This window comes from Mauremys reevesii, linkage group 3 (genome assembly GCF_016161935.1).
Source record: "Mauremys reevesii isolate NIE-2019 linkage group 3, ASM1616193v1, whole genome shotgun sequence".
Taxonomy (NCBI): domain Eukaryota; kingdom Metazoa; phylum Chordata; order Testudines; family Geoemydidae; genus Mauremys; species Mauremys reevesii.
The window spans coordinates 143386316-143408586 of record NC_052625.1 but is presented as its reverse complement, the minus strand read 5'-3'; the positions used below and the strand labels follow the sequence as shown (position 1 = coordinate 143408586).

The window sequence follows — 22271 nt, the reverse complement described above, 5'->3', positions numbered from 1 at the left end:
CTATAATTCATTTTCTTTAAAAATCAGTATTCAAAAATGTCTTTTATTTTACCTTTAGGTAACAATTCATCATTAATCAAGATGTCCTCAGCACCTGAGCCCCCAAACATTAAAAAAGAAGCACCCAAAGAGAGAGACGGTCGAATTCCAGGACTCCGGGGTGTCCGTACAACCACCCTGTTCCGAGCTGTGAATCCAGAGCTTTTCATTAAACCTGTAAGAGGCTCCTTCAGAGACAATATGTTTAAAGATGTATTTTTGAGATACATTTTAAAAAACATACATTTAAGCCACTAGTCTGATAAGTACCACCTAAGAATATTATAACTGAAAAATAGTTTTCACATTTTCCCAGTTTGATTAGTTTGCATATTTGACATCACTTTGTGTATAGTCAGTTTCAGTTTCCCCCATATACTTTTAGACTTATCTGTCATCTAATACTCCTGGGGGAATTCTGTGCCAAAAAATCCAAAATTCTGCATATTTTATTTGTCAAAATAATGCAATATAAACTTCAAACTACTATATGGGGGGGGGGAGGAGAAGAAATCACAAAAACTGTTCAGCATTTCCTAAACACATGAAAGTTCACTTACAAATACTTATTAACCGAAACCCTGCATTCTAGTTATAATCCTGGATTTTCATTTAAATTACATTACTTTTATTTTGGTGTTCTGTAAAGTAGACTGTTGCTTTAAATTGCTCAGACTTTCACACATGACAGTCGTACAGTTTTGCTAATCGTCCTGCTTTTTTTCTTTTAAATGGATAAGTAAAATAAATCCTGAGCTGTAATCTAACCCCATTGTGCCTCTCTGGCACAGGAGAAAAAGCAAGAAAACCCATAGACCTTCCTAGCTGAGGATTCCATTACTGTCATTTACAATAAGGCTCCTTTACACCACTCTGGCAAGGTAAAGGAGCCTTAATTGACTACGGGCTTGTCTACATTGGCACTTTACAACGCTGCAACTTTCTCGCTCAGGGGTGTGAAAAAAACACCCCCCTGAGCGCTGCAAGTGTCAGTGCTGAAAAGTGGCACAGTTGGCAGTGCCTCAGCACTGGGAGCCATTCCCCTCGTGGAGGTGGTTTTTTTTACAGCGCTGAGAGTTTTCAGAGCGCTGGTGCCGCAACCACACAGCCACGTTAAAGCGCTGCCCCCCACTAGGGGCTTTCCCTGAACAAGCCGCGGACTGGCTTTGAGAACCACTGGCCTAGATGGTAGTCACCATCATTGTGTCAATTTGTGTCATACCTGTTCCCATATCAAAAGTGGCAGTGGTGTTAGTGTCATAAAAGATGTCGGAGAGGGCCCCTGGTCACTTGGCATGCCATGAGCAAAGAGCCTGATGTACAGGATGGTTCAAAAAACCAAAATAACTGACTAAAAGTGCATGTTAATTTATTTTGACAGAACAAACCTGTTATGGCTTTTGGACTCATAACAATTACCCTGTGTGTGGCCTACATTGGTTATTTACATGCAACACAAGAGAATAAAAAGGACCTCTATGAAGCTGTTGACAGTGAAGGAGCCAGGTATATGAGGAGGAAGACTTCCAAATGGGATTAAAGAAGCTGCTTAATAACAGAGAAGGAAAGAGGAGTAATTGGCAATGTAGGCATCTGAATTGTTAATGTTAAATTAGGTGTCTGCTAACTTTTCTATGCAATTCCTGGAATGATGTTTGTAAGATTTAATCTAATTTCTATTCCATTTTACAATGCCATGCCTGTACCTATAAACTTTACAGAAGACATACAAAGTAATAAAGTGTTACAGTTGTCTGAGCTGATGATTACAGTGTGTAGATAACAGAAATAATTAAGCGTGAGCTGGAGACTCTAGTGATAAGTGACTTTAGAAATTTCTGTGATAGTTTGTCATCTTTTTATGGTCTGCTTTGGCAAAAAGGAAAGCAGTTTTAAAATTTGAGGCACATTGTCTGTGGGAAGTACTAGTTCGAGCTGCAAAAACTGCATTTTTAATATTGCAACTAAAGATATTTTTTAAAAAGACAGAACATCTAACAATTTTTTAAAAAATCCAGAACTCTGTAAATGCTGACCTGAAATGACCATTCAAAATGCTAATTTACTCTTTTATATAAATCCTTTGTTAAGACATCCTTTTCTGTCCATTTGAGTGACTGGTTTTATTTCTAAATTAGTTTTAAAAACTACATGTACCTTCACTTGAAAATATATGCCATCAATTTTTTGTTAGTCACTGGAAACACTGGAAATTCTAAAATGGTGGGAGTATTTTCTTTATATAAAATATAGTTCAGTTATTTTTATATTAATAAAATATACAAGTTCTACAGTTTCTGAAATAATTACACACAAAACTATGTTACAAGAACATTAAGGTAGAAAAGTCAAGCATTCACAAGTTAGGAAATGCCAGAGTTAAGGTTGCCTATCCAGTTCAGCCTCCTTGTGTATCTGCATTATAATCCAATCTTTAATTACATCAGGGGTCGGCAACCTTTCAGAAGTGCTGTGCCGAGTCTTCATTTATTCACTCTGATGTAAGGTTTCGTGTGCCAGTAATACATTTTAACATTTTTAGAAGGTCTCTTTCTATAAGTCTATAATATATAACTAAACTATTGTTGTATGTAAAGTAAATAAGGCTTTTAAAATGTTTTAGAAGCTTCATTTAAAATTAAATTAAAATGCAGAGCCCCCCGGACTGGTGGCCAGGACCTGGGCAATGCAAGTGCCACTGAAAACCAGCTTGTGTGACGCCTTCGGCACCCGTGCCATAGGTTGCCTACCCCTGAATTACATGATCACATACTATTTTTCCTACAGACCCACTACCTCTTTCCATTTCCTAACTTTTGAGTGCTTGACTTTGCAACCTTAATAATTTTCTTTTAACATAGGAAATGAGACAAAAAACTGTTTTTAATTAAACCAACTGATAAAACTCTATAGAGATTCATACAGTGTCATATTGACACCTGTATGAGTCATTAGCAGGGTTGGAAACTTTATAGCCACTGCACATGACTCTGCCATGTGAGCTAACGGTAGGTTGCCATCCTCTGAATAGACTCGCACTAGAGGGGAATGAGGTACATACTTTTCTAGTGGGTTTCACTGATATTTGTTGACAGAAAAGGAATTGAGAGAGACAAGAATTTTGTGTTTCATTCCAAGCTCTAGTGATCACACAATCTTCAGCTCATTCCTCTTAAGAATGACCCTTTATGCTCCATCCACTCCAACCTGTCCCAGTCCTCTCTTTTCTCCTCCCATGGCTTCTTGTCCCAGTCCCATTCTCATCTAGTCAGTCCCAGTCTCCACTCCTAAAACATTTTGTCCTGGTCTTGCCGCCCCAGAATCACTGTCCCAACCCCTCCCAATTCTCCCCCTGCACTCTGGCTCCTTGTTAGATCTGTCTCCTCTCTCATCTCAGCTCCTTTTCCCTGTCCCTTGCCCTACTAGTTAGTTCCAATCTCCTTGCCTAGCCAGTCCCAGTCTCCTCTGGCTCCTCATCTGATCTTAGTCTCTCCCTCCTAGCTCCCAGCCTTCACCTATTTCCCTTCCTGGCTCCCAAGCTCCTTGCATTCCAGTCACAGTCCCCCTTCCCAGTCTTCTTACCCCATCAGTCCCAGTCATCTCCCCCATCCCAGTGCCTAGTTGTCCTCTCTATCTTCTGCCAGCCTCCAGTTCAAGTGTACCCTCTACCTCTCCATGCAGGCTCCTTATCCCAATCTACTCACTTTGCCTGTCTCCCTGCTCTGGATATGGTCCCCTCTGCATTTGAATCAGCATAAGAACATAAGAACGTAAGAAACACCGTACCGGGTCAGACCAAAGGTCCATCTAGCCCAGTATCTGTCTACCGACAGTGGCCAATGCCAGGTGCCCCAGGGTGCAACTTGCTCCTCCACCCTGCCTGGACTCAGCAAAAGGGTCAGCAAGAGCAAATGAATGGCAAGCTCCCTGCTGTCAGTCCAGCTGCCCTGACTCGGACTTGTCACAGCCCAGAGCTGTTACAGCAGGAAAAACCCTGCTCAGCCCTGGGTTGAAGCATGCACAGTGCAGAGAGAATCTTTGGGATATTTAGTTACAAAAATCGAAGTCTCTACTGAGCATGTGCAAACTGATTTTTAAAGACTCTCATAACTTGGCCAAATGTGGGTGGCTTTGCAGTGACAGCAAAAAGCATGTTCCTGACACAAAGACCACCCTCTTCCAATTTTCAAGTCCCTGCTCCAAGGCCTGGGAGCACTACTAAAAGGTAGCTAGAATTTTTTAACATGGGCAAAACAAGATATTTTTTCCTAGCCTTTTGTTTTATAGGAGAGGATAAGAAGGAGCCTTAAGACTAACTCTTTCATTTAACAACTATTATGTGGAATTTTAACCAGATTATTCTTTAATTCATTAAAATATATTAAGCCTACATTGCTTCAATAGGCTTTAATCCTAGTGAGCAAGAACTACTCTGAAGGGGTCTGTGTTATAGGGGAATAAGGCAAGAATGGATCCTTACTGTTGAATTATGTTTTGTGGCGTGAAGGGGACCATAGAAGTGAGCAGTAGTAACAGTGGAAGAAGGGGCGGGGAAGGGTTTAGAATGGAGTCAGGGAGAGGGGCTTGGTGAATGCAGCCATGAGACTATGTAGTGGAAGGTCTGGCCATGAGGGCAGCTGTGTTTGTTGTTGGAGTCGGCACTAATTAGTCAAACTGATCCAAACCTATGTGGATTGAAGGATGAATGTTTCACCTAGTTTTTCATTTTTCAACTCATGGTCATACTTACCTCCTTGTAACAATTACTTTTTAAATAACTCTTAATAATACATAGATGATATACATAAAGTGCAGAAAACAGCATGAGTGCAAAAATGCATGCTGTACATTAATGGACAGTACAGAAACATGGCTGAAAATTGTCAGTGTAAATATCTGATTCCTGCAAATACAGCATACAGTTACAGCAGTGACCAAAAGGAAGAACTCAAATCTCTCAAGCACAGCTTCACTTATGTGAACTGGGGATAAACAAACAGCATCAATAATGTTTAGTTTTGTCCTGTTTCTGTAGATTTCCTTTTCAACAGTGGTAACAAAGTTTACAAGAAAATTCCTACCTTGACAAAAATAAGCCACAATGGTTTCCTGAGTGGAGACTTTTTGATACCCCATGCCACACATGAGTCATTCACCTCTTTAACAGAAAATACTGATCCAAACATTTGAAACAGTAGCCATTGCTAAATACTTTTAAAATCTCTTTAAACTGCTTGGATTTGAGAGGAATTGTTGCCATGCCTTAAGTAATAAAACAAAAAAAAAATTGATGAGATGCTGCTTAACACTACCCAGTATCTACAAATGCTTTTGTGAGCAAATCTTGTCCTGCCTAGTAACAGTTGCTAGGTATGAGGTTGGTTTAAGGCTGTAGGAGGTCAGTTAATAAATCCTCTCCCAACATCAGTCCGCATTATGTTATTGAGCTCCTCACCACTTGTGCTTAACCTGCAGGCAAATGTTTTAGACATCATCCTAATGGTGAATGATTTTATCTTTTAACTGGACTGCATGTTTTCTATAGAAACACTAAGCATTTTGTCTGCAAGGATTAGGGCAGTTTGGACATTTTAGTAACCACCTTGAATATTTTATACAACCATGATTAGGAATCCAGATTTGAGCTCCTTTGTTTGTTGTGCTGTATGCTCAAAAATAATACCACCACCACCTACACCTGCTACTTTTGAACGGATTCGGGAATATAAGCCTTACAAAACACGGTATTACACTCATCGGGATATATTAGGTAAGTTGGTTTCCTGAATGCTTCATTTGTAATTCTCCAATTGGGGATATTCAAAATGCTTATACATGCCTCTATCCTTGACATTCACATCTTCTTCCAATGGCCTTTCCTGGTTGGTCAGAGATGGATACATGTATTTATTTATGAATATGTACAAATACTACAGATCAAATAACTATTCTTCTCAAAGTATTAAAGATTTGCTCACAATAGAGCAAAAAAAGAGAGCTAGGTATGAGTATATTTGAAAATAGTTGTAAGTAAGGCTTAAAGAGATTGAGAAGAACTGTGCTTGACAAAGATTTTTTAAAAACTCTTTAGTAAGGCAAAGTTACAATACAAAACTGAAGTCTGCTTTTACATTTCCTGTTTCAGGATCTGGGCCCTAGTTTGTCACTCTCCAAGGGTTCAGTGCAAAGTCCACAGGAATTTCTCCCTTGACATCAATAGACTTTAGATCAATCCCTAAACAGACAAGAAATAGAAATAGAAATCATGCTAGAGAAAACTGTGTAATGACTGTAGCCACAACAACGTTGCAACTTTGCTGGGTACAACTCTTCAAAAAACAATTAAACTCTTTACTACCAGAACTGCGTACAGGGCCTAAAGAAGCCCCTGAAACAACAGTTCCTGACAGGACTCTGGCATACTTATGCAGTAAAAGCTGTGTTATCTAGCACTTTACCAGCTGGAAAGGCTCTAGAAACCAGCATTTCTAATATCTCCCAATACAAGTCTTCAATCTAGTAACTGGGACTGATGCCGAAGCTATTCGGGACCCAAGTATTTCCAAGAGCAGCTGGACTACGCTTGAGTTAACCAAGAAGAGCCGAATGCTGTTCTTTCTGTTTGTATCCACCATTGTGATCAGTTGGTTTATTACTCGGTGTATAGTCCTGTGTTTATCGCAAAATATCAATGCCACCCTACCATTATGGCATCCAAAATACCAGCGAAAAGCAAAGGAGAGAAGTGTAAGAGAGTTGTGTTGACATTAAAAGAAAAATAGATATTTTTACATGTCTTGAAAAGGGCAAGAACAGGAATGTTTTGATACAAAAGTGCAATTTTGACTTGTCCATGAGCCATGAAACATCAAGGCTCAGAAAGGACAATTGCTCAAATTTTTGCTAGTTGTGAGACAAATAAAGCTGTTGAACAACTCTCTACTCTTCATACACCTAAATTAGAAAAGCTAGACAGTATTTTATATGAATGGTTTTCATTGAAACGATGGGAGGGTGCCCCATCTCTGGTCCAATGCTCGTTGAAAGGCAAAAGATTTTTATAAGCAAATGCAATTAATTGAGCCATGTTCATTTTCTGAAGGATGGCTTTTGTATTTTAAACTTCATCATGGTATTAGAAAGCTAGATGTATACAGTGAACAAAAATCAGCTGACCGTGAAGTGCAGAAAAATACTGTGAATTTTTTTAGAAATTTAATTGCTGAACATGATCTATCCCCTGAACAAATTTATAATGCTGATGAAATTGGCCTATTTTGGCGATATTTGCCAAATTCTACCCTAGCAGGTGCAAGCAAATTTAGTGCTGCTGGTTTTTAGCACAATAAAGACAGACTAACTGTTCTTACATGTGCTAATGCTGCAGGCTTGCATAGAATAAAACTTTTGGCGACTGGAAAATATAATCATCCTAGAGCTTTCAAAGGTGTTGCACATTTACCTGTTGTTTACAAAGCACAAGGTAATTCATGGATGGACAAAGAATTTTTTTATGATTGGTTTCATCATGTTTTTGTACCTGCAGTGAAAGAACATTTTAGAAAAATAGGCTTACCTGAAGATAGCAAAGCTATTCTATTGCTCGACAATTGTAGAGCTCACTCTCAAGAAATAATTAGTGTCTGGTAATATTGTCACCATCTTCTTGCCTGCCAATGTTACTGCACTGATTCAACCTATGGGCCAGGGCATTATCCAGAATATGAAATGTTATTACAAAAGAGATTTCCTGAGAAAGCTGATCAATCATGAAGGCACTATACAGGACTTTCAATCTCGTGATAACATAAAAGATGCAATTTTTAATGTTGCTTGTGTCTGGAATTCTGTTAAAAGTGAAACATTAAAGAGCTTAGATAAAATTGTGGTCTAGTGTTATGTTTGCAGAAGTATCTTCTAATTAAGATGAATTTGAAGGCTTTAAAATAAGAGTTAGAAAAAATACATTAGCACAAATTCCTGAAATATTGAAGGCTACTCGTTCTTCACACCCAATCAACAAACTTCATGAAAGTGAGATAGAAGAGTGGGTTGAAGCTGACACTCAAAGACACTGATAAAGACCATGAAGACACTGATAAAGAAAGTGAAGAAGATTTTCGTGAAGAGGACAAAATAACTTGTGGAAAGGCTGCTTCAGCTTTTGTTACAATAATTAAATTTGCAGAAAGGCAGCCGTGTTTTAGTGCCCAGGAGGTTATGCAATGGCACATTCTGCACTCTACTTTTATGCAAAAGAGGCAGAAGAAAATTAAGCAAGCTGATATCAGGGATTTATTCAAAAAAGCAGCTTCCAGTGTGTGTCATAGGGTCAGTACAGATTCAGCCGAATCTCCTACACCTTCTACATCTACAATGATAATTTATGTTGATAATGATGACCCTGAGGCACTGCAAGATCCTGAAGTGCCTTCTGACTCATCAAAGAAAGATTAAATTATGTTCAGTATAGTTTTAGTGTTAAGTGTATTTTTAGTGATCTGGGTATATGCCATGTGCTGCTCATAGTGATATGTAGTTTCATAAGATAACCTACTGTATAGAAAACTTTACCTGTACACGCCTAAGTGCTTCAAGAAACCAAACACTCTGCAGTGCAGTACTACTATTGGATTGGTGAGTACCTGTATACTTTATTCATTTTATTGTATTTTAACTCTTTGAAAATTGGTATTCCACTGGTAAGTATAACTCTTGGTTAACTGGAATTTTTGACTACCCAGCACCCCCAATTTTCCCAACATGCCAGATAACAAAACTTTTACTGTATAAACTATCTCTAAGGTCATAGCCAGATTTTTTATTATACTGCAATTATAATTTAAAAATGGAAAGAAAATGTATGGTAGTATTAGTATGTTAATAGCAAGAGTCTGAGGTAAATCAATAAAGTAAGAATTTCTATATCTAACTATTGCAGGGATCTTTGATCAGTGATATTAGTATTGTGAATCACACTGCCTATGTTCGATAATGTGAGTTACCAAAGAGGTTTCAGTCATTATTCAATAGCTCTTAGAGCTTGGGATAGTTGCTTTTCAAAATACCTTTGAAGCATCAACAGTGTGCTCAGGGCTGTAGAACACCTAGAAGCAGGGCCGGCCCACAACATTTTGGCAGCTGAGGCGGGGAGCTCAAATGACATCCCGATGCCCCCTCGCTTGGGCCAAAACTTTGAAAGGTCTCAATTCTGCCTTCTTCCTGTTCTACTCCTCTCATGGTATTGCTCTGCTACCTACTCCAGTAAAGGAGAACTAACAATTTAAAATGCCTTGTTCAAAAATTTTAAGTAACACTTAACTTTCAAACGCCTGAACAGCAAATGTAACTTTTTTTGTCTGCATAGTAAATGCTGGCATTTTTATCTGTTTGAATAATCAAAGTGGTGCTTTCCGTGCCTTCTTGGTTGCAAAGATTTGAACTGCTTCCTGAAGGTCCACAGTCTGGACCAGCTCATGCTCTATTGAGCCTCTCCTCTGTGTTGTGGTGGTGGCGTTGATGTTTTTTTATTATCTCAGCTTGGAGTTTTCTCCACTGCTGCTGGCAGTTACAGGAAGTGTAGAAGTATGAGCAAGCAGCATTTGGCATTCGGAAGAAGAGGGTGGTCATCTTGTTCTTTGCATATATTCCAGAACAGCCTTTGGAGTTGATCCTGCTGAAATGCATCTTGAAAGGGCTTTCAGTTCATCACCTAAATCACTCATATCAATATCGTGCATGTCATCATGTGTCAACACTGTCTCTAGTGCCCTGCATTGCTGATGTATGTCTTCAGTATGTGAGTTTTTTTTGGATATACATCAATACAATATATATACTGCTGTGTTGAGCTTGCTACATGAATTCTCTTCTTCTGTGTGTGTATTGCACACTCACACCTAAAAAAATTGACTTTGACTTTGTGTTTGTTTGTTGTTTGGGGTGGATTATCCCTCGCCTCAATGTGAAAAATGTCTTCTTTTGTTTCTTTTGTTTGGGTGGGTGGAAAAATGGGAAAATAGTGTCAGAAGTTCCTTCTTCTGCTGCACTCTTCAGCATTCTTCATTTCTCATCTGATCATCTGATCTGAGGGTATGAGTTTACTCTGTCCAGTTGTTCCTTTGTCAGATTGCTCCAGGTATATATATCAAGGTTTGCTTAGTCTCTTCTATTTTTTTTATTTCAAACAGCCACACATGCCACACACACACAACACACAGTTAAGTTAAATTCTGATCTGATGATTCCCTTCCACTGTGTTCTCCCACTATTCTCCCAGTAAGTATAATGTTCCTGTCCATGCATTATCCTCCCAGCATCTATCTCTCATCCATTTTATTATTTTTATATTTGATAGGCTTTACTTGACTACACTTGACTGTGGCTCATTGTGGCACTCAGTGTGGTTCTCAGAGAGAGAGGATGTTTGCTTGCAATTTCAAAAAAATTGAGTTGATGAACAGAAAATACAGAAGAAAAATGAATGAAAATAAAAAGACAAAATTCAGCAGCCTCACTGCTGACCCAGTGCTGCACAACAAGTGAAGATGATGGTTCATGATGGGAAAAAAACTGAAAAAAAAACACCAACTTCTCTCTCCTGCTCTCCTCCCTCTCCCATCATCCTCGCATTATTATCTCCCTCTCCTCTCATCTGACCTCTCATCCAGCTATCAACAATTCATTTATCTTCCACATTTGTCCACATCCCTTTTGTCATCATCAATATCAATAAAAAATCAATAAAAAATCTATCAAAAAATGCTCTAGAAACATTTCATTGCAAGGACATTTTCACTGGGTTTTGTTGTACAGTCACTAAAGTCATTTGTTCCATATGGCTGATGTCAGGTATGCAGTCCAGAATAACAGAGTAGTATCTTGCTGACTTCAGATCTGCCACAATCTTCTGTTTGACTTTTGTTGCCAGTAACTGTATAATCTCATTTTGAATTGTTTTTCCAAGGTAGTGGTGTGCGTACATTTCTTGGGTGGTGACTCTTCTTAGATGGTCCTGGAGTACAGCATCAAACTCAGCCATCACCTCCACAATTTTAAGGAAGTTTGCATTGTTTGGCACATACAGCTGATCTGAAGTGCCACGCAGTGCTAAGTTTTGGGTAGCAAGCATTCTCACTCCTTTAACTTCATCTCATCTCAAGCTCTTTCCATCTATGGAATGCTCTCTGGTGATTTGATGCCTTCTCATGGCATGCCAGATTTCTAGCCAGAGTTTTCCAGTCCTTTGTTCCTGTAGAACCCAAGATGGCTGGAACATTGGAGTGGAAGAGTTTGCAACAAAAACAGTATGCAGCATTCTGGGTTTTTGAGTGCATAAGCCATGGCCTCTCCACTTTGTCACCATTGGGGATTTCACACCAGTAATGTGTTGGATAGAAACTTCTATTTTCATTATCTTTGGGGAACACGAAGTTTTTCACTTGAAGTGGCCCATGCGGTACAAGGAAGTCCCTCAGGCTACTGCTCAAGTGGGTCCACAGTCCTGGATCATGTAGACTTAAGGAACTAAACTCAGCAGCAGCTGTTTCTTGCACCTCCATCACACTCTTCTCTGATCTACACTTTTCTTCAGGAATGTGCATGGTTACATCCATTTGAGATGGAGATATGGATGCTGCAGTAGCTCCCAAATCACCTGCACTCTGACTAACTGGAAGATCAGGCATCTCCTCACCACTCATATCCTCACTGGCACCTTGAACATTTGTGTCTATGTATCTCAGGAGAGCTCCTTCCTGCTTAGCTAGAAAAGCTTCCTTTGCTTTCTGTCTTTTTCTGAATGCTGCCCCAGAGGGGCGTTTTCTTCTTTCACTCATGACTGCTGATCTGTGCCAGCTATAGTGGCGCTCAACACTCAGTTGAAGGGGACAAATAAGCAGGCTGGTAGCAGAGCCTTAGTGAGGGAAGATATCAGCATCTTAAGGGCCTAACTGGCTCCTACTACTTCAGTTGACTGCCTGTTCTCCTCAACTGGGTTCAGGGAAGCAGCAGGAAACAGGAAGCTCTCTGGGAAGGTGGTGTGGTGTTAATCAGTCCAGGCTCCTGGGGGTGCTAGAGAGGTACATAAGAGGCTCCTCCTCCTCTCTCTCCCTTCAGCTCCTGCTGCTTTCTGTTATTTCCTCTCACCTTTTCTCCTGCCTGCCTGTTATGTCTCTTGTGCCCTCCTCCAGCACAGCACTCCACCATCTCTGTGCATCTAGAGCTGAAAGAATACATATGCACCAACAGCAGACACAAATTTCTACACTCTGGGTCCTAGTGGCGGTGCCCCCCACCCCTAGTCTGGCACCTGAGGTGGCCACCTCAGTTCGCCTCATGGTAAGGCCAGCCCTGCCTAGAAGACAAGCTTACAGTTGACATAGACCACATAAAAAACACTAGAAACCTCTTTAAAATGTCCTGTTTTAGATTATTTCCCCCTTTTACTTTTTAATATATTGTATGGGTGGACACCACGATCAGCTTCAACAATGGAACCCTACAGACAACTATATACAAGAAACCCACAAATCACCACACCTACCTTCATTGATCCAGTAATCACCCAAATGCCCCAAAATCTGCTATCTACAGCTAGGCATTCAGATACTACAGAACATACTCCAAGGAGAAAGTCCAAATTATACATCTTAACACACTCAAAACTACCTTCACCAGACAAGGACACACCACCAGAGAAGAAGATTATGTCATGGAATAGACCACCAAAATACCCGAAGAGAACCTGTTTCAATATAGAAATAAAGTCCGCTCTGACTGCCCTAAAACACCCTTAGTTGTCACGTACCACCTCATACTGGAACCCCTATGGAGTATCATCAAACAACTACAACTCATACTCTAGGGGGACCCCATCCTGAAATAAATCTTTCCAGAATCCGCCTCTTCTGGCCTTCAAACAACTCCCCAACCTCGCCACGCTCACCATCAGAATCAACCTCCCCATAGACCAGGACACACCAACTCAAAGTGGCATCAGTCTCTACCAGAACAACAGATGCAAAACCTGCAGACATACCTCCACTGCTGCAATGATCAACACCCCCCACAATGCACCATTCAAGATCCATGGTCCTTACACGTGCCTATGACAACATGTGCTGTACCTCATCCAGTACAGTAAATGTCCCAATAACAGCTATACGGATGAAACCAGACAATCACTATGCTCTCAAATGAAGTCACACAGAAAAATGATAAAAGCCAAAAACACCATATCACCTGTGGATGAACGCTTTTCACAAAGCAATCATTCTATATATCTGACCTATCATCCTCAGAGGAAACATACACAATACTTTCAAAAGATGAGCCTGGGCGTTTAAATTCATAACTTTGCTAGACAATAAAAATCATGGACTGAATAGAGACAATGGATTTTTTTGGCTTATTACAACAAACTGTAACCCACTAACAACGACTTCCTTCCCCAGCCCCTCCCCCACCTAATGGCTGAATGTGTGTTAACGGGCCACTTCACTTTGAATAGTCCCTTGAAATATGTGTTAACTACTTATGCTAAACCATCTGTTCCACCTTGTATTTAGCTGTGACAGTATGTTTCACAGACCTGAAGAAGAGTGTGAAAGCTTGTCTCTCTCACCAACAGAAGTTGGTCCAATAAAAGATTTCAACTAGCAATAATCACACCTCAGATTAACTTCATTGGCTATGATACTGCCACTTATTACTTCACCCACTTTGTCTCTCTCTAAGCCGGTTACTTGTCATTCACTCATGTTCTTAGTATATACTGCCTTCATAGATTCACACTCATATTTATGTGAAGCTTATTAACAGAATTATTATCGCAGCTAGTTGAGCGCAATTATATGCCTAATGTATGTGCCAGTCATGAAAACGTGCCGCTTTGTAGCAAGTTTCAGTACACTATACTATTCTTGATAGCATAGTATATCAGACATGTAGCCCCTGTTGGGCTTTTCCCCACATAGGCCAGAAAAAGATAAGATAATTTTCAAAACTCAGTATTCTCAGTATAAAAAATGATATCTTGTATGAAATTCAATTAATGGAGAATAGTCACACCAAAGTAGTCAGAAACTACAAATTACATCATAGAGTATGATTTCTTATTAACTATACCTTACTAAACTGAAAATGTGCCTCCTATGTACTTACATACTACTCTTTTAAGACATCAACAGTCCCAGGTTTGATGATAGTTTTGGGTTGTTTTTTTCCTGCCTAAGGTCTGATCTACATTTAAAATTTAGGTCAACATAGCTGTAGTGCTCAGGGATGTGAAAAATCAACCCCCACGCCCCACCCGAGTACCATAGCTATGCCAACCTAATCCTCGGTGGAGATGCAGCTAGGTGAATGGAAGAAGGCATTTTTCAATCTATCCAGCGTTGCTCGGTGAGGTGGCATTTCTACAGTGACAGAATCACTGGCCCCTCGCTGTAGGCTGTCTACACTGTGGGGTTATGCTGGCATAGCTATGGCACCATAGCTATGTCCCTATAATCCCCATAGTGTAGATGTGGCTTGGGTAGATTTGGCCTATATGTGTCCTTCTGGTAGAGTGGTTGTTACCCTTGGTGCACATATTGATATACATGGTTCCAAACTAGCATGGCTATAGTGAACTTGATACTGTTGAAAGGTACTGAGCTAGACAACCCTGGAGTTGGCAGCTTCTATTATCCACAAAATGGATACAACATTTGTAGCGACAGTGGTTGACTCTCCAAACTGCCCTATCAATATGCCTTAATTCTGTTTAGAAGAAATTAACTTCTGGATTGAGATGGCAGTTTAGTCCAAATGCCTACTCAGCACTTATTTCTACTGTGTGGACCAGGGGTAGGCAACCTATGGCACGCGTGCCGAAGGCAGCATGCGAGCTGATTTTCAGTGGCACTCACACTGCCCAGGTCCTGGCCACTGGTCCGGGGGGCTCTGCATTTTAATTTAATTTTAAATGAAGCTTCTTAAACAATTTAAAAACCTTATTTACTTTACATACAACAATAGTTTAGTTAAATATTATAGATTTATAGAAAGAGACCTTCTAAAAACGTTAAAATATATTACTGGCACACGAAACCTTACATTAGAGTGAATAAATGAAGACTCGGCACACCACTTCTGAAAGGTTGTGTGGACTAACAATGGAGAGAATTAGTGCCAGCCGTTGTGGTAGACTGGGTGAAGTCAACATTTGTTTGCTAGGAAACAGACTAAGACCACCAAATTTATTTCATATAGGTCACCAAATAGCCATCAATCAATGGGAATTGTGGGTCCACAGCACCTCATAAAATCAGGTCCTTAGACTGTATGCTCCTTGAGCAGAGTCCTTGTTTTTAAAGCAGTACATACACTTAAGACACTGTATTAACAATATTTACATTATAAATACTGTCTGCAGTGCGAATTCACATTGTGTATCTTTTTTATTTTTTAAAATATCAAATCAAGCTAATGGGCAGGAGACTGTTTACAGTTTCTTTATCCTCATAACATGTACATGATCCATTTCTGTTGAATATAGAGCTCGGGGCAGATCTTCAACAAGAACAATGTGAAAAAAAGGAATTAGAAGTAAAAGAACAGATTGAAAAAATTAAAGCCGAACTATGGTTTCAGGTAAATTAAGTTACACTACTATCATTGAAATTAACATTTATAATTATGGAATCTGTGTTGTAGCATGCAAATTGTGGACAAATGCCTTTGAGCTCATGGGCGGCAGGTATAAGAGGCTTGGAGAGCTAAGCCTCCCCAAATGGGGCAAAAAATGCCCAATGCAGCGCACCTCCCTTTGGAGGCGTGCCCACCTGGCGCCTTTGGCGCGCTGTCGCTGGAAGCTCCCGAGAAGTGGGGGGCCACCGGTGCCCAGACCATGGCCCGCCCATGCTCTGCCCAGAGGCCCTGCCCTGCTTGGCCTCTTCCCCCATGGCTGTTCCCCTGCACCTACTCTTCCCGCCCCCGCTCCACCTCTTCCCCCAAGGCCTCACCCTCTGCTCACTCCTCTACACCCCCTCTTGCCTCATCGCTCGCCCTTAAGGCAGGAGGGGCAGAAAGGAGCGTTGAAGGACGGGGCAGAGAGGAGTGAGTGGCAGGCACAGGTTTGGGGGAGAGGGCAGAGAGAAACGAGTGGTGGGCAGGCAGGGGGCCTTGGAAGAGGGGGCAGAGAGGAGCAGGCAGGGGGCCTCAAGGGAGGGGGCGCAGAGAAGCGGGCAGAGGCGGGCCTTGGGGGAAGAGGTGGAGCAGGAGTGGGAAGAGGCGGAGTGGGGGCAGAACCTCAGGGGAAGAGGCCAAGCAGGAGTGGGGCCTCAGGGCAGAGCAGAAGTGGCATGTAGGACATAAGTGCTGGAACTAAGAGGGTGGGGGGTGCTGCCACACTCCATGGCTTGAAATGGTTTCCATTATATGAAGGGTTTACAGTTGGCTCTCAGCACCCCTGCTATGCAAATTGTTCCAGCACCCCCCTAGTTCAGGAGGAGCCTCATGGGGAGAAGACTGAGCAGGAGTGGGGCCTCAGGGCAGAGCAAAGGCTGGGGCCATGATCTGGCCACGGGTGGCCCTCTCCTACTTCTCAGGAGCTCCTGGTGCTCACTCTCAGCCACCCCAAAAGCAAGATTCAGGTGCCATCTATGTTTGAAGTGAGAGTTAATATCAGTTCATCTTCATCTGCCTGTTCATTTTTTACTTTAAATCTAGAAATACCGGAAAGAACATGCAGTCAACAAGTTAAATAACTTTTTAATACTACATTTATTTTTAAACAATTATCAATGCTTGTTTATGTAACAGACAATAATAATTGTACAGTTGTTGTTGCATAAGTACCAAATCTGGCACACAATGAATAGCAGAACTCCCATTGACGCCAGTGTAACTAAGAGCAGGTTCTGTATGCACAAATTTGCACATGAATATGATCTTCTAGCTATCAAGCTCAACTAACTTGGGCATTTGACCATCCAAAAATAACCAGTCAACTTACTGGTCAAATTTTGTCAAAGAATGTCAAAAGTGGTAAAATATTTTAAAGCATTAATTTAATACAACAGTAACAGATAAGAGTAAGACTTTATGGGCTCCAATAAGCTTAGCCTTAGATACTTATGCCTACCTACAAAAAACCCCAAATTACTTAACTGAGTTATTTTAACTCAGAAAAAATGCAAAACACAATGAAGTTCAGCAATGTTAGGTTAGCACTTAAATGTGAATGGTCTTCAAGACAGTTACAAAAGAAAATAAAAATGAAATAAAACAAACACATAGCAACCATAAAAGAAAAAAGTCATTTTTAAATGCACTTATGCTAGGTAGGCAGCAGGTCATCTCTTCAGGTAACTTAATGGCTGTCCATGTTTTCTCTTTGTGTTGGGGGAGGAGGTTTAATGACTGTAAACCCTCCTCTCCCACCCCTACTCCCTTCTGAGTTAATTTCCATATGTTTGTCTAGTCAGTTTAAATTGCAAGCTCTTTGGGGGCAGGGACTGTGTCTTTTAACTTGTTTAATGTGCTTTGTAAGCCACCATGTACACTGATAGCCTGGTATACAACTAAAGATATACATACAAACAATATTTGTTCTAGAAGATACCAGCCAATCAAGATGCTCATCTTTCAGTTAGTTCATCTTTTCCCCAACAGGTGGCATTAGCATATAGTAAAATGAGTGATTAAGACCTTTAAGTAAGTTTGCTAATAGATGGCACCATGATACAATCAAAAAGGTCAGCCTCCGCCTATATCAGGGTATTCTTGCTGGAATATTTGACCATGGTCAAACAATAAGCAGTGAACTGAACAGTCAACTGACATTATTTTATCAGTCAATTGACCAACTTGCCAAATCTAATCTCAGCAAGGCACATTTTTAACATTATGAAGAATTTAAACAAATGTTACATCAAAATTTTGTCTCTGAAACACACTGTGATCACTACTAAAATATCAACATTTGCCAATCCTTTTCCACACAGTGCTATGTGAGATCCAGAGTTGCCCGCTATGCTTATAATAGGTAACAAAACGGTGGTATCTCAATGCCATTGTATGGTACAGTGTTAGCAAATGCCCACTTTTTAATATTGATCACTGTACCGGCAATTTTCCAAAGATCAATGTAACAATTTTGTCAAATAGCCAGAATCACCACATATGTTATCACTTCTATATAGATTGATCTGGCTCTAATTTTTTAATGAAAAACAATAAAGCTATTGATTACAATAATCTCTGATCCAAGTCAGAATACCATGTAAACAGATCTTTAGCTAAGCAGTCGGGCTATGATTTTTTTTTTTTTAAGGCTAAAGTGGAAAAAGAAGATGCAGTGGAACAAGCCCTTGATCAAGCAACAGCTGAACACAACAGTTTTTTAGAAGACCTAAAAAAAAAGCATGAAAAGAAACTAAAGGTTTGGAGTCACTTGCTTCCATTTTTAATATGCCAAATATTTTACTGTAGAAATGTCCAACTATGGAACTGAATTACCTTCTCAACAATACATTGGCATACTATTTGTTTAAAGATGTTCTATTTGTGCTTGTACATTGCTATTGTTTTGTATCAGTTGGGAATTGAGTCATGTTGTTTGATGGGGTAGCTTGCTTTGAGGATCACTGCATTTTTCCTTATGCCAGATTATTTGGTTCTGTCTGGTCAGATACTTGGGTTAGCTAGTTCTTTCTGGTTGGTTTTTAGCATGCTATACTTTCCTTTTTATTGTATGAAACTTAGTTGTTTTGTGACAGATGCCCTATTAAGTCCCCAGTTCAGCAAACTGCTTGAGCACATGCTTAACTTTAAGCACCTGCTTAAGGCAATTTCTATTCAGCACAGCAGTTAAAGATGGGATTAACTTTCAGCACATTCTTAAATTCCTTTGATACCAAAGCTAAGCAGGTGTTTAAATGGTTTGCTGAACTGGAGCCTAAATTTAAAAAATAAAAATAATTAGAAGTATATTACTGTATGTGTGTATGTGTATCTATCTATACATATACCTCTAAACTGAGCATGCAAATTATCATGTTTTATTGTATAGACTTAACAACATGCTTAATTTGCATGCTGGAATATCTGATAAAAGATGCAAACACAAATATAAATACAAAGGAAGAAAACTACAAACAGCAATTAAGCTTCTACAGCATTTTATACTATCGGTTTTTCTATCACTGAAGTATCTGAGGTCTTTCCAATAATGCATTAAGCAACAGGACCATCATCTGTGTCACATTCTCTCCCCAGTGGGAGAAGTGTGTGCACTGGAGTGTTTTGTTGTGTGTTGATGTTAGAGAAGGAAGGTCAAAAGAATGTGTCTTGCACTGAGTGGGACAGGGATTGAACAATAAATTTTTATTCACTATTTAAAGGTACTTTAAATGTTTCTTAAGGAAGCAGTGATAAAAATTAAGAGAGAGATGCAGCGGTACCTGGAAGATGAGCTGAAGAGGGAATCTGAAGCTGCAGAGCAGCGCATGGCTCACAAACTTCAGCGCATCCTGATGGAGTGTGCTTTGGAAAAGATGCACGCTGTAGCTGATGCCAGAAAACAGGAGAGGCAGACAGCATCCCAAGCAATGGCCAAGCAGCAAAAGTATTCTTGCAATTTTCTAAAGTTTAACTGTTCATCCATTTTTATAACAATAAGCAAAAATGCATACACCAACAGTAAGCAAAATATCCTAAAGGTTTTCTGTGGCACCCATCTAGGGTGACCAGACAGGAAGTGTGAAAAATTGGGACAGGGGGTGAGGGGTAATAGGCTTCTCTATAAGAAAAAGCCTCAAATATCGGGACTGTCCCTATAAAATTGGGACGTCTGGTCACCCTACACCCATCTTCATCTTCTAAGCACTGATATCCTAACTAGAATTCTACCTATGGAATTCATACAAAGTATACTGAAACATGTAACTAAAGAAACAAGACTTGAGTACATCAACGTTGATCATTCCCAGACTTTCAAGAAACAGATCAGTATCTTTTAAAAATATTTCATACCTGAAATTCAAAAGGTGACTTTACTCTGAAAAGTGATTGAAATTAGCATTGTGGGCTTTCAGGCTTATTGCATTTCACAATTTCACATCACATTTACTTAGGTTAGAAGCAACAATTTTTTTTCTAATTGCCAGCACCACAAACTTAACCTGGGACCTGAAAGTCAAGCTTTGTTCTTTATGTGTCATCACCAGAAATAAAGATTTAGAAGGTCAAATTCTGCCCTCACTTAAAATGTATAAAACCCATTGTCTTCATTTAATTGCAATGGGATTTTACAGGTTAAATTGAGGACAACAGCTGGCCCTACAAGTGGAATTTAGTTAATTATGTTAACAGTGTTTGATACCTAGCAATATCCTTTTCCCCCTCCCATAAGATTAGAGAGTAGTAAGATGTACTTTTGTCACTAATGTCAGAAGTAATTCTAAAAACTCAGAGAGCAGATCTGTTGGGTAAGAATGTTCCCTTTTTAAACAGCCATTTTTCAGAATAGATCCACACTGAGTTGACATATTATGTAATGTTTTCATTCTCACAATGAAAACAGGGCCTAGTCCTGCAGTCCTTTTTTCCACAGATAAGACTACTACATCATCTTAGCTGGTATCTTCTGATTCTCCTGTCAGCTGAGTTCCTATGGGACCTGGTGAAAATTAAAAGTCCTCCTCAAAGTGGAACAGCTGGGAGGATTTCCCCTTTGGCACAATGGACTTGGCTGATGCTGAGCACACCATGGGGATACCCTTTATATTTCCCTGAGCCAGCTTCGCTGAATTGCATTCATTGTGTTTGGGCACTGTTATATATTTTATATATTTTCTTGCCTTATTTTAGTAGTTGTACTGAACACAGGTGTGTTTGATAAAACTTAAAACAAAAATTAGAAGTACATTTCCAGGCTACAAATCAATGTTTAGCCTCAATTCAGGGAAACATTCCAATTTGGAACAGCACTATAAAAAAATTATTTAAAGTTAAAATACAGAATACAAAACTGATTCTTCATGTTCGTTCCCCTCCCCTCCCCACACCTTATTTGTTTAATTTAACATTTATTTTGAGTATTGTAACACTTTTCACCTTGACACATGCACCATTAAAATAATACCATTTGGTATATATATTGGAACTGATCTTCCACTGGTGTAAATCAGTATAGCTCCATTTAAGCCAGTGGAGCTATGCTGATTTACAGTATCAGAGGATCTGGCCCTACAGTCTTCCTGTTATCCTGTTTTAGTCCTGTCGTAATTTTATTTCATGTTATAACGTCACTTATATTTGTAACAAAATCAGAAACTTTATAATTGTACGGTGAATAAACTTTAAGTAATCTTTAATAATCATTAATAATGTATTAAACCTATCAACGTTACTTTACAAATCAATTAACTTTTAAACAGAAAGTACACAGAGCAACTCCAGGAAGCTGGGATATTGGCTAACAAAATACATCAGAAGAACCTGGATCAATTAAAAAAAGAAAAACTTTATGAAATGAGTGTTGCCTTGGACATTACTCAAAAAGAGAATCAAGACGAGGCTGAAAAACAGCTCAAAGAAGCAGAGAAAACACATCAGGCCATATATGGAGAAGTGACGACCAGCCTGAGAGAGACAGAAGCTCAAGTACAGATTCTTACCCAACAGCTGGAAAGCATGACAGCTTGGAAAGACAACCTGGAAGCTGAAATAGAAGAAACAAGACAATCTTTTCAAAACTACATTGATATTACATTTCCTAAGCTAACCCCAGGACAAGCAGATTTTATCCTGCCATTCAGAAAGAGACTTGAACACAGGGATACAAAAAAGGAAGCAACAGATAATGACAACGGAATGTAAAGACGGGATCGGTGTGAGATTTACTGCAAGTGCAGATCAACACTTCCAGTAAGTAATGCTGAAAAATAAATCAATTTCTGTTCACTGCATTAAACATGAGTCCCTGTAGGTAAAGGAAAAATAATCATTACATATTAATTAATGCACCAAGCTTAGGCAGGATATATTCATCTTCTCTCCTACAAATGGTAAATGTAGATGACCCTCTACTTCCATTATAATAACCTCCTGCCTCAAAAACTTTTGAGCTGCAGTTTCATATGCTTGATATTAGCCCAAAGACACTTTTTTGAAGCGTGAGGAAAATCCATTCAGCCACTTTCCAGTGAACAAAATACACTTTTTCTTAGTTAAAAAAAAGATTA

The 22271-nt window shown here is 39.7% G+C and overlaps 3 protein-coding genes and 1 pseudogene across 3 annotated transcripts in view; 2 read left to right on the top strand and 2 right to left on the bottom strand.

Moving 5' to 3' along the window:
- Window positions 1-5289, bottom strand: part of GJB7 (gap junction protein beta 7) — a 53315-nt gene extending 48026 nt beyond the window's left edge. Inside the window, exon 1 of the mRNA XM_039528177.1 lies at window positions 5121-5289. Coding sequence (XP_039384111.1) covers window positions 5121-5225 — 105 coding nt within the window. The 5' untranslated portion in view covers window positions 5226-5289. The remainder of the gene's footprint in view (window positions 1-5120) is intronic.
- Window positions 59-2193, top strand: SMIM8 (small integral membrane protein 8). The gene is made up of 2 exons (XM_039528181.1): window positions 59-216; window positions 1421-2193. Exons 1-2 carry the CDS (start codon window positions 82-84, stop codon window positions 1577-1579), a joined length of 294 nt encoding a protein of 97 aa, XP_039384115.1. The 5' UTR covers window positions 59-81; the 3' UTR covers window positions 1580-2193.
- Window positions 5290-5418: 129 nt separating the features above from the next.
- Window positions 5419-22000, top strand: C3H6orf163 (chromosome 3 C6orf163 homolog). Its single transcript, XM_039531767.1, has 5 exons — window positions 5419-5809; window positions 15581-15675; window positions 18359-18466; window positions 19449-19651; window positions 21465-22000. Exons 1-5 carry the CDS (start codon window positions 5662-5664, stop codon window positions 21904-21906), a joined length of 996 nt encoding a protein of 331 aa, XP_039387701.1. The 5' UTR covers window positions 5419-5661; the 3' UTR covers window positions 21907-22000.
- Window positions 13629-13752, bottom strand: LOC120402460 (annotated as a pseudogene).
- Window positions 22001-22271: the final 271 nt, after the last annotated feature.